A 16191-nucleotide genomic window follows, 5' to 3' on the forward strand; every position below is an offset into this window, starting at 1 on the left:
CTTTTATTTACAAAAACAGGTGGCAAGCCAGATTAGATCTGCCAGTTGTAGTTTGCCAATTCCTCAGTGTACTGGAGGAACAGTGGGGAGGCTAGAGCAGGACTTCTGAGACAGAGAGGTGAGCAATAAGGCGGGATGACTAGGTTAGGCCTCAAATTGTCAAAGGCTTTATATGGCAGGCAGAACAGTGAGGAGGCATTCAAGTGGTGGTAAAATAAGATAAAAAGAGCTTTTCAAGATTAAATGGGAACTGATATGTTGAATGAGGGGAAGAAGGATTAAAAGCTGAAAACAGAAAGCTACTGCCATACTTGAAGCCTGAACTAATTAAAATTGTTTCCTTTTTGTAGCAGTCAGCCTGAATTCCTATTTCTGAGAGAGAAAGAGAACAAACATATCTACAACAATGTCTGAGGTTTGTGATATGGTAAAATCTGGTTTGTCCTTTACCATTCCTTCCCCCTGAAAGATGCTGCCTATTTATTCTTATGTCATGTGGATGAAAAGATGTCCATATTTCCACATATGAAAATAACTTCCTACCTTTAGTAACTTGTTTCAAAGTGGATGTCGAGGGTGGCTCAGGACGCTTAGCCTCTGAGGGATCTGGAGCGATCTCTTCTACAGAACGTGTCTCTTTGGTCTTTGCAGCAGGGCTTGCCTCTTTTTGAGGGCTGAATTTGCTTTTATTTTCTTTTATCAACAACTCTGATGTAGAACCACTCATTTCTCTGATCAAGAAATTATCCATTAACCTGCTCCCCTGCTTTAAAGACTGTCTGGAGGCTACAGGAGTATATACTTTGACAGCAAGATTCTTTGAAGAGGAAGAAGCAGGAGATTTGGGCGGTGACTCTAAAGCAAACTGCAACAGATGATTCCTTGAAGCACAAAAAACACAACAGACAATTAAGATATCCAATTTTACATAATAAATTAACTGACATAAGCTGTTTTCCCAATTAACCTTGTTTTCTGAAATACAGGACCTATACTATAATGACAACCAAACCAAAGTTTCTTCTAGTATAACTCAAAGCAATAAATCTAACTTAAAAGGCAGTTAATGTGTCAATAAAACAAAATGAAAGGAAATCAGCTTTAGGCCACAGAGAACAGCTTATATGAGACCTAATCTCCAACCATAAGTAACTTTAAAATCTGAACAAAATATACTGATAGAGTCTGGATGTCGTCTCCACCAAATCTCACGTTGAAATGTGATTCCCAATGTTGGAGGTGGGACCTGGTGGAAGGTGACTGGATCATGAGGGCGAATTTCTCATGAATGGTTTAGCACCATTCCCTTAGTGCTGTCCTTGTAATAGTGAGTGAGTTCTCATGAGATCTGTTTTAAAAGTGTGTGGCACCTCCCACTCTGTCTCTCTTGCTCCCACTCTCACCACATGACATGCTGCCCGTCTTTTGTTTTCCACTGTGACTGTAAGCAGCCCAAGACCTCACTAGAAGCCAAGCAGATGGCTTGTACAGCTGCAGAACCATGAGCCAATTAAACCTCTTTTCTTTGTAAATTACCCAGCCTCAAGTTTACTTTATAGCAATGTAAGAATGGCCTAACATGCATAAAAAACAACTCTTTGTAGGCACTGGACTGAAATCAACACAAGGCTGCAATCCCTGAAAAAGAAGAAAACATGAAGTAGTCCAACATTTCCCCCAAGACTTACTTTACCCTGGAAGCATTTTCTAGGAATGGGTACTAAAGTGAAGTCTAAACAGGAAACGTTGATCTTACTTGTTAGAGAAAATAAGAGATCAGAGTTCTGAACAAAACTGGCCAGGATTGAGAGGTCAGAGTGCTTTGACATGTGGTAGCTACTGAAAGGGAACCCCACAAGTCTGCTTAGAAATTCACATCCATTCCTGCTCATTTCCAGGGCTGCACATGATTAGACAAAAACACAGGAGATCCACTAGGAAGCTGATACTGGTAAATTAAAATCCCAAACGTCAGTGCTGGAAAGTTAGTTGTTCACATTGGAGCCCAGCCAAAGCTGAGAAATCTTGGTAAGATCATGGACATTCAAGTGACACCCCACAAAGGCCACACCTTAGAAAAATGGACCACACTGAAGAAATATAAACAAAGCTCAAACAGACCTAACCTAAGAAAACATTATACCAGGCCTTGACAGAACAAAGATGAAGAGCTGATAATTTAACTGCCTGTTAGAACAAAACGTGAAATCTTTCAAAAGAAGACAATTCACAGCTTCTACAACATTTCAACCACAATGTTCAGCACATATTTTAAAATTATTGAACATGCAAAGAAGCAAGAAAAAGTAGCCACTAATCAAGATAAAATATTCAATAGAAGCAGACCCAGAGGTAATCCAAAGAATAGCATCTCTAGGTAATGACTTCAAACTATGATAAACATGTTAAAGAAAAAAAAAGAAAAGGGATAAAAAGATAGTGTATTATGAGAAATAAAATCCATAAAAAAGAATAAAATGAACATTCTACAACTGCAAAATACCATATCTAAATTGGATGAGTATAACAACACACAATACAAACTTGAAGGCAGGTCAATAGAATATATCCAAACCAAGCACAGAGAGAAAAATTAATGAAAAAGACAAACACAAAAAAGTATGATTTATTGGGCATAATTAAAAGCCCAGAAGGAATAGAAAGAAACAGTGGGAAATCAGCAATACTAGAAAAACCAATGGCTGAGAATTTTCAAATCTGATAGAAAAAAAAAAAAATCAACCCATAGATTCCACCACTACCAAATTTACATGAAACTCAACAACAGAAAAATAACTAGAAAATCTCCAAATGTTAAGAAATAAAGCACCACACTTCTAAATAACCCTGCATGTCAAATCACAATGAAAACCAGAAAAATATTCTAAACTGAACGATAGCATGAAGGGTTGCCAAAACTGTCCCTGGAGGGAAAATTATTGAAAATAGAAAAAGTAAAAACCACTACTCTAAGCTTCCAACTTAAAAGGTTAGGAAATGAACAGCAAACTAAACCCAAAGAAGAGAGAAACTAATAACAGATACTAGTGAAATAGAAGAGATAGCAAGAGAAAACAAACAAAGCCAAACATTGGTTCTTTGAAAAAATTAACAAAATTGTTAATCCCTACTAAGACTGAACAAGAAATAAATGAGAGAAAATACAAATTACCAAAACAAAGAATTAAAAGAAGACCTCATTACAAATCCTATAAAGAAGATAATTAGAGGATATTATGAACACTTTAAAACAACAAATTTTAAATTTTAGATAAAATGGACAAGTTCTTTGAAAAGCACTATTCATCAAAACTGACAAAGAAACAGAAAACCTGAAGAGCCCTTATTATCTATTAAAGAAACAGAAGCTATAATTTAAAACTTCTCCACAAAGAAAACTCCAAGCCCAGATGGCTTCACTGGTAAATTCTACCACATATTTAAGGAAGCTTTGTTTATTTCTTCAGTGTGGACATGGTGGCACATACCCATAGTCCTAGCTAATTGGGAGGCAGAGGCAGGAGGATCCCTTGAGCCCAAGAGTTCGAGGTTACAGTGAACCATGACCATGCCACTGCACTGCAGTCTGGGCAACAGAGCAAGAAGAAGAGAGGAAAGGGAGGGAGGAATAGACGGGGGAGGGAGGAATAGACGGGGGAGGGAGGAATAGAGAGGGGAAGGAGAAAGGAGGGGGGAGGGAGAAAGGAAAGGAGGGAGGAAGAAAGGAAAGCAGAGAGGGAGGGAGGGAGGGAGGAAGGGAGGAAGGAAGGAAGGAAGGAAGGAAGGAAGGAAGGAAGGAAGGAAGGAAGGAAGGAAGGAAAAGTCTTGTCCATCTGTTAACTATACAATAACCTTACCTCTTCAGAATGGGGCTAAGAATCAAGAGTCAAAATAGGCCTTTGGGTAGACATGGGCAGCCATTAAATCTATGCAATCAATTCCATGGACTTCTGTAACTAAAGTCCTGCAATGCTTGTTCTGATCAGAAACATGTAAACAGCAGTCTAGAACCATTTGGCTAAACAAGCAAAGGCCCACCCAAACACAAATTCTTTTTATAGCACCTTAGGGTATCAACACTGTTGAAAATATAGGCAATATATAATAATAATAATAGGAATATTTTTAGGTTCCTTTGTTCTAGGTATTATGCTGGATATCTTTTACTATAGCTCTTCATTTCTAATCCTCAAGGTATCGACAGTATTATTCTCATTTTTTAGATGAGGAAACAGGAGCCAAAGAGGTTAAATATCTTGATCAGTCATATTAGAATTAGTAGGGCCTAGACCAATGCCCAGTTCTGCCTGAATTCAACATCAGTATGCTTTAAACTGTACAATAAAAAAGGTGAAATCATATTCTACTTCCTTTTTGTGAGCTGCTGAGGGAATTTTACTTCAATTGTCATCTAAAATGTTTAAATTCTTAAACTTGGAGTATTTGCAGAAAAACTTATCCCTTAATGGTGGACAAACAAAAGCAGTAAGTGATGCTTACATATTTTTTACTGTAAAAATAATGATAGAGATGGACACTGGCTACAAAAACAGAGAAACAATATTCACTTAAGTCAAGAATGATGCCGCACTTAGACAAAAATATTCTAATAAATGTTCAACAACAGGTTAAGAACATTGTTTTAAATAAAACTAAGTCAAGGAAAAAAATCATGTGTTCTTTGAAAATAAAAGTAAAAGGTCAGATGAAAATATAAGAGCTGTATGTCAGCCTTGTATCTGAAAACCTCTAAAATTATTTCCAATATCCCTTTTATATTATTAAATTTAGAATATTAAATATTTAAAAATCATAATGGCACATCAAATGACAACAACAAATGAGAATGCCAAGAAGAAATGAAATTGACAGACAATATAAATACCTTACATTTTGGTCATAGGATTAAACTTCCTCCCTCATAAATCTTAAACCACAGTTCAAAAAAGTAATGAAACTGATAAGCTTGAATTTCATCCCTCCTAAGTTTGCAAATGAAGTACCACAACACTTTACACATGACAAATGTTCACCACAAGGATGATGCTAGGAAGAGCAGCAATTCCAAGAAGGCAAAGAGAGAGAGGAACAAACGATATAAACCATCCCAAATCTACAAATAATGCTTCCCACCCTACGACATCCAATATAATGAATAATTAAATCACCTATTCCTTTCGGGAAGGAGAGGGAACAGAGGAGGGCTCAACCATTCCATGACCTCCCTTTAAGTTACACCAAAAGGTCTGTGCATCCAAAGACCCTGACCACTTCTCTTCAACAAACAGATGCTGTTATTTGCAAGGCTTCCTTTATCCTAGCAGGGAAGTTGTTATGCTTTCAGTACTAGCTGAGGAAAAAAATAAACCTTGAGAAAAACAGGCAATAAATTCCCTTTTAAAGGCATGGCCCCATCCTCTCATAGATTTCAAAAACTAACTGGTGAAAAATGTTAAGAAAAACAGTAGCTTTAATTGGGAAAATCAGAGAATTTTAAAGTTTCTTAATCTAGGAAAGTATGCCATCGTTTTTAAACTATACCATCTTTTTTTCCTTAAGGAAATAGCTAACCAGGCATTTTCTAGGATGTGCATGAAGTTAGCTCAGAGTACAGTCGGCCCTTCACATCCACCAGCTCTGCATCTGTGGATTCAACTAATCACAGAGCAAAAATGTTCAAAAAATAATAAAAGTAACAATACAACAATGAAAAATAATATAAATTTTAAAAACACAGTATGACAACGATTTATATAGCATTGTATTAGGACTATAATTAATCTAGAGGTGATTTAAAGTATAAGGGAGAATGTGCATATGCAAATACTATGCCATTTTATGTCAGGGACTTCAGCATCCACAGATTTTGGTATTCTCAGGGGTCCTGGGACCAATCCCCTTTACTGAGAGACAACTGTACTAAATTTGATCGTTTTTAGAATGCAAACCAATAAAGAAATGTGTAATTCTATTGAAAGAAATCTGTTTATATTTTTTAAAGCAACATAAGGTACCTCCAAGAATGTTCCAACAAGCCTAGAAGTCCCATCCAGTCACATGCCGTATAATGATGCTTTGTTCAACAAGAGACCAAATACACAGTAGTGGTTTCATTAGACGATAATGGAGCTGAAAAATTCCCATTGCTAAGTGACATCTTGATAATCCTAACCCTGTGTGGGCCTAGGCTAATGTGTGTGTTTCCATCTTCTTTTTTGTTTTTTTTTTTGTTTTTTTTTTTTTTGAGACGGAGTCTTACTCTGTCGCCAGGCTGGAGTGCAGTGGCGTGATCTCGGCTCACTGCAACCTCCAACTCCCTGTTTCAAGCGATTCTCCTGCCTCAGCCTCCCAAGTAGCTGGGATTACAGGTGTGTGCCACCATGCCCAGCTAATTTTTGTATTTTTAGTAGAGACAGGGTTTCACCATGTTGGCCAGGATGGTCTCGATCTCCTGACCTCGTGATCCACCCACCTCGGCCTCCCAAAGTGCTGGGATTACAGGCATCAGCCACCAAGCCCGGCCTCCATCTTCATTTTTAAGAAAAAGTTTAAAAAGGAAAAAACAATAACAATTTTTAAAAACAGAAAAAACCTCACAGAATAAGGATATAAAGAAAGATGCTTGTACAGCTATACGATGTGTTTGTGTTTTAAGCTAAGTGTTATTACAAAAGAGTCAAAAAGTTAAAAAAATGTAAAAGTTTACAAAGTGTAAAAGTTACAGTAAGGTTAATTATTGAAGAAACTTTTTAATAAATTTAGTGTGTAGTCTAAGTGTACAGTGTTTATAAAGTCTACAGTAGTGTATGGTAAAGGCCTAGGCCTTCACATTCACTTATCACTCACTCATTGACTCATCGAGAGTAACTTTCAGTCCTGAAAGCTCCATTCATAGTAAATGCCCTATAAAGATGTACCATTTTTTATCTTTTATACCATATTTTCCCTGTACTTTTTCTATGTTTAGATACACTAATAGGTACCATTGTGTTGCAACTGCCTACCGTATTAGCTATAGTAACATGCTGCACAGGTTTTGTTACCAAGGAGCAATAGGCCCTGCCATATAGACTAGGAGTGTAGTAGGCTATACCATGTTGGTTTGTGTAAGTACACCGTATGATGTTCACACAGCAACCAAATTGCCTAATGACACATTTCTCAGAACACATCCCTGTTAAGCAACACATGATTACACTTAACTACAGGGGCACCTGACCACTACCTAAACACAGTAAGTCCTTCATAAAAATTCTTGCTTCACTTGCATGATTAAAACTAAAAGTAATCCAAGATATTGAAACATACCTTTTCATATCCCTTTGGGTGACCAAACTCACTTTCACACATTCATGCATTTGACAGGAAGTAAAGTTGCATATCTGAGCTTTATAAAGTACAAGCAATTACATATTTCAAATGCCATACCATTTAATACATGCTGAATAAATCCGATTAAGAATTAATAGATCAATATATAGCAGACAGAATCAATTATAGATATGTGTATACACATGAGTTAGTACATACATATATATAACATACATATATTACTTATCTCTGTCCATTGAGAGGGCCTAGAAGCAATGACACCCCAGTAGCAACAAGCATACCCAGCACCAGATCCTGGTCTCTAAATACTATTCTCCAAGAAGAGGAGCTCCTTGGAGAAATGGCTGATTCTAGGGCTTGGGCAGGAAAAGGAGTATCTTCAGAGCACCCAAAAGTAAGGAAGTCCTCAAATCTGCATTTTAACTCTTAATTATTCTATACTACAGGAGAATTTCTGTTAAGTAAAGGAAGAAAATCTTACTCTAGTAAATTTTCCATGTGTGAATAATGACTGTTACTTCCCTTCTTTGACTATAAAATATGCAACCCTGCATTCCCTAATCCAAAGGTGCACAAAGTAAAGAGAGAACACATATAAAAGGCAAAAGTAGTTAGAGGTTAGTCACAAAATTAAATCATACCGTGCAAAATTCAAGCTTTTTACCAGTTCATCTAATATGCGGTTATTTTTCAGATCCGGCTCTGTGACAGTCTAGAAAAAACAAACAACAGATGGAAAAAGGTCAAAAACAATAATCAACTTGTCATAATCTTGTTTTTGAAAATGTCTGAACCATCCTCCTGAGGTTCTCCATCCCACTAAGTCTTCTAAGGCAGCCTCAAAATAAAGTTCATTTATCTCATGCTAATATGAAATTTTAAAACAGTGAATCAGTATCTGCTGACTGGAAGTCTGATAAAAGCTCTCCAGAGCTTCTCTTATAATCATATATACTCTGTACTGACTACAATCAAACCTAATATAAGCAAGAATCTTTCTTCAAAATGCCAGCACTCAGCTTTCTCAAAAATTTCTCCGGAAAAACAGAAGAGAAATGTTCTTTTAAGTTCTAACATTGGGAGAGGCACTAAGTGTTCAAGGAGAATTTTAAAGTAAGATTGATTTTCAGGAATGCAAGAGAAAAGTGACAAACCCAGTACTTATTTGGCATGAATGGTACACAGTTTATCTCAGCGATGAGACCATCTTGTCAAAAGCAGTGTAACATATCGTAAAGATCTTAGACTTAAGAGCCAAATCACAAAATTTCTTACATAGAGAAATAGTTCGAAATGTTCAGTGACACCCTGACACCACATACCTACCAGAGAGGCAAAACTAACCAAACTCCTTACCTAGTCCTAGTGTCGGCTCTGTCAGACCTCACTTGTCTCTTCTTTCTTTATTCCCACTTACGTTTAATTACCCTTTTAGTCTACTTTCCACCTGTTCCCACTACTTGAAAAGTTTCAGAAACAATAACAACAAACTTCCTAGGGTTTTCCCTGAAGCTCTGGTAGGGGAAAGATGTAAGGGAACAGGTAGGCCGGATTAAGCCCAACAGCCATGCATATTTACCTTCTGCACAAATACTTAGACAGTTCTTTGCAAATGAATAATCATACCACCAGAGTTTCTACCAAAGTGAGAAATTATTAAAAATTAGAAGCCATAAAAACATGGGTCATAAGAATTAAAGAGTGCTACTTCCTAAAATACATTTAGGTTTTCAGAAATCTTAACAAAAAAACTGAACAAAGCCCAGCTCTTCTTACATGTACTTTAGAGGTCCTTTCTGAAAACGTCTTTCATATAGCTTAATTCAGTAATTACACATCACCCTATATATACACAGGCTTTTACGCATACACAAAGCAGAAATATTTGCAGCAGTCAGTAAGTTTTAAAAAAAGGAAACAAAAACTCACCACACAGCAAGTTGGACACTGAGTTTTATAGGACAGAAATTTTCTTATACAGAGAGAGCAGTCTGCAAAACACAAAGTGCAACATAATGTTAATTAAGCTATATTAATAATACAGGAATATGACTTCTAACAAAATCTTAAGCCTTAGACTATTTCCATCATCTAAGGTATATCATCATAAGCTTAAATTTCTAGTACCTCTACTCTATGCACACTTACACATGTGATTAAACAGCATTTTAAGGAAAGGAAAACATAAATATTGTAAGTCTTTAGGATACCACAACTACACAAGCAACATACATCACTCTCTGTCCTCCATCTGCAAAGCACAGGAAACATACACTTGGGCTGCGTACTGTATAAACCTGCCAGATATCTCTACTGCTCATCATTTGAAAATATAAATTTTGAAATAATATATATACACATATTAAGAAAAAATATATATCCAGGTTATCACATTAGGGACTTCCATATCTTAATTCTGTAAATAATGTCCTCTGTCCCACATTTAACAAGCACTTTTGTGGCAGGCACTAAGAACAATATATATAAAGGAAGGTTCTTGACCTCAAGGAGCTAATAAAATAGTGAAGCAATTACAGCATAATTCCGCATAATATATCCTAACAATTTAAGCAGGAAATGGGCACAAACTAAATTCACCACACTCAAGGCAGTGTAAATGTTCTCCCGGTCAAAGACAAAGCAGATGTGACTAACAGAATGGTACCTTACTAATTACCTAAGCTAATTTACTAGTAGCCCAAATTCAGCTGGATTCTGTTTAGTTGAGGAGGAGACAGTATAATTTCAGTATACTGTATAAATTCAGGATTCTGTTTAGTTGAGGAGGAGACAGCATAATTTCAATGGTATGCATATCCAGGAAATAAGCAAGTCTTGCCAGCCTAAGTAAGAGCACCCCAGGAGGAAAAACAAAGAAACATATTATGAAAAGGATAAAACAGACAACAGGTTGAGTTCTTTTAGGAAGCAAAGATGAATACAGGCGACCGATTCAGCATGTAAGGGGCTTGGAAGTCACCACTCTGTCCTAACAAGTAAAAAGCTGAACAAACTGAAAAACCAACAACTTTTCGTAGATCCAGCAGAAAAGCAGGGTCACAGGGCAAACTGCTCCCCCCGAACTGGAGAGAGAGAGAGGGGTAATACAGACAATCACAACTTACTGGAACAGAAACCCACAAACAGAAACCTCCATGGGAACCAGAGAAGAAACCTGTGCTGGAACCAGTGCTGGGGAGGGAGAACCTGAGCTGTAATTGACAAATTGCTGGCGGCTCAGTGTGGGCAAGTCTGAGAGTTAAAAACTCCAGGGAACCCTGTCATTGCAGGCATGGAGAGCATGTCCTCACACTTCTGTGAGTTTTAGTTCCAGGAGTTCTTCAAAGTTCTCACAGTGAATATTGGAGAAAAACCCCCCAGTCCTTCCAGGAGTAGGAAGGCAAAAGTAACCATTTCTAAATAAGCCATAGTCGTCTGGTTTTTTTTTTGTTTTGTTTTTTCCCCTTCAAGATGGAGTCTAATTCTGTCACCCAGGCTGGAGTACAGTGGCGCAATCTCGGCTCAATGCAACCTCCGCCTCCTGGGTTCAAGTGATTCTCCCGCCTCAGCCTCCCGAGTAGCTGGGATTACAGGTGTGCGCCACCACACCCAGCTAATTTTTGTATTTTTAGTAGAGATGGGGTTTCGCCATATTGGCCAGGCTGGTCTCAAACTCCTGACCTCAGGTGATCGCCCACCTCGGCCTCCCAAAGGGCTGGGATTACAGGTCTGAGCCACTGCACTGGCCCAGAGTAGTCTGTTCTTAACAAAGCCCTCCCTCAGGAGAAACTATTTTACAGAGCCTAATCTACTGGAGTTTTATCAGAGCCCAGCTGACTCTGGAAAAAGGAAATACACAACTCCAGCCCTCTAGCCATCCTGTCCCATCTAAGGAGGGGAAAACTGAGGAGCACTAGTGACATTCACAGTCCAGGGGCAAAGTTCGCTAAAAGACCTAATCATAGGACTATAGAATGTGTCCCCTCTGCCCATACCTAAAGGCCTATTTACTGCAGTTCCTTTTACCCAGGACATCATTTCCAGTTATTAAGAAAAAAACCACAAGGAAAAACACACAGTTTGAAGAAACTGAGCAAGCATCAGAACCAAAGTCAGATATACCAGAAATGTTGAAATTATCGGACCAGCAATTTTTAAAAATTATATGCTAAGGGCTCTAACGGAAAAAGTAGACAACATGCAAGAACAGATGGGAACATAAGCAGAGAGGTGGAAATTCTAAGGAAGAATCAAAAAGGAATGCTAGTGATAAAAAGAACCACTATAACAGAATGCCTTTGATAGGTTCATTAATAGATTGAACACGGCTGAGGAATCTCTGAGCTTTAGGACATGTCAATGGAAACCTCCAAAACTGAAAAGCAAAGAGAAAAAAAGACAGGAAAAATGGAATAGAATATCCAAGAACTGCAGGATGACTACAAAAGACGTAACATACACATAATGGGAATACCAGAAAGAGAAGAATGAAAGGAACAGAAGAAATAATAATGGCTAAGAATTTCTCCAAATTAATGTTAAACACTAAACTACTTATCCTGGAAGATCGGAGAACACTAACCAGGATAAATGCAAAAACAAAACAAATAGACACCTCAGCCAATCATATTGAAACTACGTAAAATCAAAGATAAAGAAAAAATCTTGAAAGAAGCTGTAGTGGGGGCCTTACCTACAGAGGAGGAAAGAATGACACCTGACTTCTCACAAACCACAGAGAGTACACCGGAATATTTAGTGTCGAGAGAAAAACATCACCAACCTAAAACTATATCCTGAGAAATTATCCCTCAAAAGTGAAAGAGAAATAAGGACTTTCTCAGACAAATACAAATTGAAGGAATCTGTTTTCAGTAGACTTCCCTTGCAAGAAATGCTAAAAGAAATTCTTCAGAGAGGAGGAAAATAATTTAGGTCAGAAACTCCAATCTACGTAAAGAAAGGAAGAGTACTGGAGAAGGAATATGTGAAACTGTAATAAAAACTTTTTCTTGTTAATTTAACAGATAACAGTTTGTACAAAAATAATAACGAAGTATTCAATTATAGATGCTTATTATGTATATGCGTATAAAAATGCATGCTTATGAATGCTTATGCATAAGTGAAATGAATGACAGCAATGGTACAAAAGACTACAGGAAAGCATTTCTTAGCTTGAGCTGCCATAACAAAATACCACAGACTGGGCAGGTTAAGCAACAGAAATTGTTTTCTCATGGTTCTGGAGGCTAAAAGTCCAAGATCAAGGTGGCAATATGGTAAGTTTATGCTGAAAGCTCTCTTTCCGGCCTATAGACAACCACCTTCTCACTGTGTCCTCCCATGAGGGGGTGGGGAGAGACCATAAGCTCCGGTATCTCTTCTCATACGGACACTAATCCCATCACTAGGGCTCCACTGTCAGGACCTAATTTAAACCTAATTATCTCCCAAAGGCCTCATCTTCAAACACCAACACATTGGGGTTGGGGCTTCGACATAGGACTTTAGGGGGGATAAAATTCACTCCAGGCATTCCACCTTTAACCTCCCAAATTCATGTTCCTCTCAAATGCAAAATACATCCATCCCATCTCAACAGCCCCAAAAGTCTTAACTTATTCCAGTACCAACTCTAAAGTCTAAAATCTAAAGTCTCATCTAAATATCACCTAAATCAGATATGGATGAGACTCAAGGTATGAATCATCCTGAGGCAAAAATTCCTGTCCAGACTCATTCTCTTAATTATCAATGCTATTCTCTTTATACTATAAGAAGTCTCCTGAGCAATACCGTAAGTCAAGAAATCCTAAAACCTAGCTGCTCAGCTCAGTCACCTAGGGAGATTTACGTTGGTTTTAACTTAGTTTCCCAGGCTGTAGCCCCCAGTCATAGTGATTCAATGGATTTTGGTCAGTAAATCACATTATTAATATGTAATATTGATTCAACAACAGCAACAATTTTTTAAAAATTAATAAGTTGTCACTATTAAGTTGAATTATATGAAACTGACATTTTTGGTTAAGTCAAAAATGGACAAATATTGGCAATTTCATGTGGTTCAAATAAACACTGCACTTAGTATGTGCTCTGTTCTAAGCACTTTACATGTATTAACTCTTTTGATCCTTACAGCAACCCTGAGGTTGGTACCAATGTTAGTCACACTTGACAAGAAGAAAAATGAAGCACAGGGCTCAGCCAACTTGCCAAAGATAATGGAACTAATAGGTGGCAAAGGCAAGCACCAGAGTCCATACTCTTAATATATTAATTATTAAAAATTACATATACTCCTTGACTTAACATGGGATTACATCCCGAGAAACCCATCATAAATTGAAAATATCATAAGCCAAAATGTATTTAATATACCTATCTCTAGCCTGGGAAAAGATCAAAATTCAAAATTCAAAGTATGGTTTCTACTGAATGTGTATCGCTTTCACACCATCGTAAAGTTGAAAAATCCTAAGTCAAATCATGGTAAGTCAGGGACTGACTATATCTATAAATATTTGTTTATAATAAATATATACTGTATATTTATACTATAAATAATGTATACTTATATAAATACGTACTATGTATAGTTATATAATGTATACTTATACAATATATTGTGTATATATTACTATATATGTAATTGTACCTATATAAGTATACATTATATATATTATGTATACATCAATAAATAACATTTAATTAATAACGTCACATGTACCTTTTAAATTAGTATTTATAATAAGGCTACTACTTTCTCTTCTGCATAATCTTGTATATCTTTCCTCTTCTTTTCTTTTGAAATGAGGAGAACCAGATATGGAGTCCTAAGTAGATCAAGCCCTAGGCTTAATTTCAGTCTACTAGACTACTACCAAATATGTACTGGTAAGCTGCAGACCAGCATAATTTATTTTCTAGTGGGCAACTATGACAACCCTTCCATTCAAAGAAGAACAGCTGAAGAGTTTTGAATTCATGTATTCCCAGAGGGCTTCATTTAAATCACCTATGAAATTTGTCTTTCCATCCAAGAGAGCCCAAAAAAGATGTGTGGGCAGAGTGGAAGAAGGTACAATAACAACAATGAATTAAAGAGTAGTTTCACAGAAATATCCAAGCCTTGGGAGAGGGGGCATCTCTAATCCCAAGCAAGATCCTAGATAAAATAATTGGCTTGTGGACACCGATAAATTACCACTATTTTAAAGCTTGGCCAGCAATCTTTTTTTTTTTTTCCTTTTGTGGATTTTGACTCAAAAAAAATTAATCAAAGCTTGTGTAGAAGTAAAAAGCAATTTTATTTCATTTTTTAAAAAAAACTGAAATATGAAATGTTCCACTTACGAAACCTTTGCTAATTCAAGAGACAACATAAGATTCTATTAGGCAAATAATAAACGTGTTTATCTTCTTTTATATTCTCATGAAGTAGCACTGTGAAAGAAGGCAGAGGAGAAGAGAAATAGCTACACACACAAAAGGGAGATATAATTATGCAGAGCTGCACTTCTGGAAATTCTGAAATGCTAGTCTTTAGTTGGAGGGATGTTATTCTCTTACCAACTAACTGTCCCTTAACATTAGAACTGGAGGCAGATGCCAACCTTTTCAGCTTTCTTGGACCTCCTGTTCCTTTCACACTGGTTTTTGCTTTTAACTGGACACTTTAGATGTTTCTTTCTAAAAAGTTCCTTCTTTCATAAAGTCCTTAAGATTTCACATGACAAGGATTGGTTTAAGTTTTAGAAATTTCCTTTTTACTATTAAGATGCTAGACTCTTTTGATGTTTGAAAGCCAGCCGATTGCTAAATATTTTGATCATCTTCCATTATCAAGTGAGAAAAATTATATCAAGTGCAAAGAAAATTGGCACTTGAGCATATCAGTCTATTAGCAAGACCATTTTTCACTTAATGGTGTTTTATGGGTTGGAGTAAGTCTGCTCCCTCTTGCCCCCAAAATACTCTTTAATAGCACAAATTTGGATCAATTTAATTGACCTGCATTCTGCCAAGGCACCCCACTCACACCTTTGTACCTGCAGAACTACAAATGTAGTGTTTATTACTCATATCCAAAAACCTAAACAGAACAAAACAAAGTGATTTAAAAATGATAAATCATGAAAAATCTAAGAAGCAACAATAAATACCTAGGATTCTGGATCACCAATTCTAGTCAATCCAAGATGATACCAGAACATGACAGACCTGGCTTCCACTAAAGCCCTGGGGGTTTTGTGTCATTAAAACACTAAAGACCCAGAGCAAATTTTAGACATGACGGGACTTGTGACAACTGGTGTTTAGTAGAAGAGGCCTACTGAATATTGAGACTTCGCAAGTGAAAAAAAAGTGCTCATAAAATAAAAAATCATCATTACTGAAACTCCCCTCCACTGACTTCCTCTTAAAGAATGGCATAAGTGACAGCTATAAGTCATGAAGAAGTGAGCAAACAACATATATCCCTAGGGAGAGAAACAGAAGACTAGCACTTACATTGTGGGGGCTACTTGAGAAACTGGTTTCTGAGCTGCCTGAATCTACACACTGACAGAAAAGGGAACCAGGTTGAGGGCCACTGAGAACAAAAGCAAAGGTCTGGACTAGTACCACACTCACTGGCCAGTGTGCCTCCCCCAGGCTCAGCAAGGAAGAGAAACCCCCAACTTTCTGCCTGGGGAGAGAAAGAAGGGAAACACGGTCCAATGTTCTAGCTTTTCCAAGAGCTGGTCAGAGGACTGGCTTCTGTCTCACCCCACTAAGCAATGAACCCTGCATGTTCTAGGTGACTGGGGACTGCTAAAAACAAAAAAGAGCTGGGTCGCTTGCTACTGATCC

The 16191-nt window shown here is 37.2% G+C and overlaps 1 protein-coding gene across 3 annotated transcripts in view; it reads right to left on the minus strand.

Annotated features, from left to right (window-relative positions):
- Nucleotides 1–16191, minus strand: part of RAD18 (RAD18 E3 ubiquitin protein ligase) — a 192245-nt gene that overhangs the window by 167953 nt on the left and 8101 nt on the right. For all 3 annotated transcript variants that reach the window (XM_063805301.1, XM_054680365.2, XM_009444809.5), the window contains exons 3-5: nucleotides 9262–9323; nucleotides 7974–8044; nucleotides 544–881 (exon numbers count right to left, since the gene is read on the minus strand). In XM_063805301.1, coding sequence (XP_063661371.1) covers nucleotides 544–881; nucleotides 7974–8044; nucleotides 9262–9323 — 471 coding nt within the window. The remainder of the gene's footprint in view (nucleotides 1–543; nucleotides 882–7973; nucleotides 8045–9261; nucleotides 9324–16191) is intronic.

The sequence above is a fragment of the Pan troglodytes genome, chromosome 2, assembly GCF_028858775.2.
Source record: "Pan troglodytes isolate AG18354 chromosome 2, NHGRI_mPanTro3-v2.0_pri, whole genome shotgun sequence".
Classification (NCBI taxonomy): Eukaryota; Metazoa; Chordata; class Mammalia; order Primates; family Hominidae; genus Pan; species Pan troglodytes.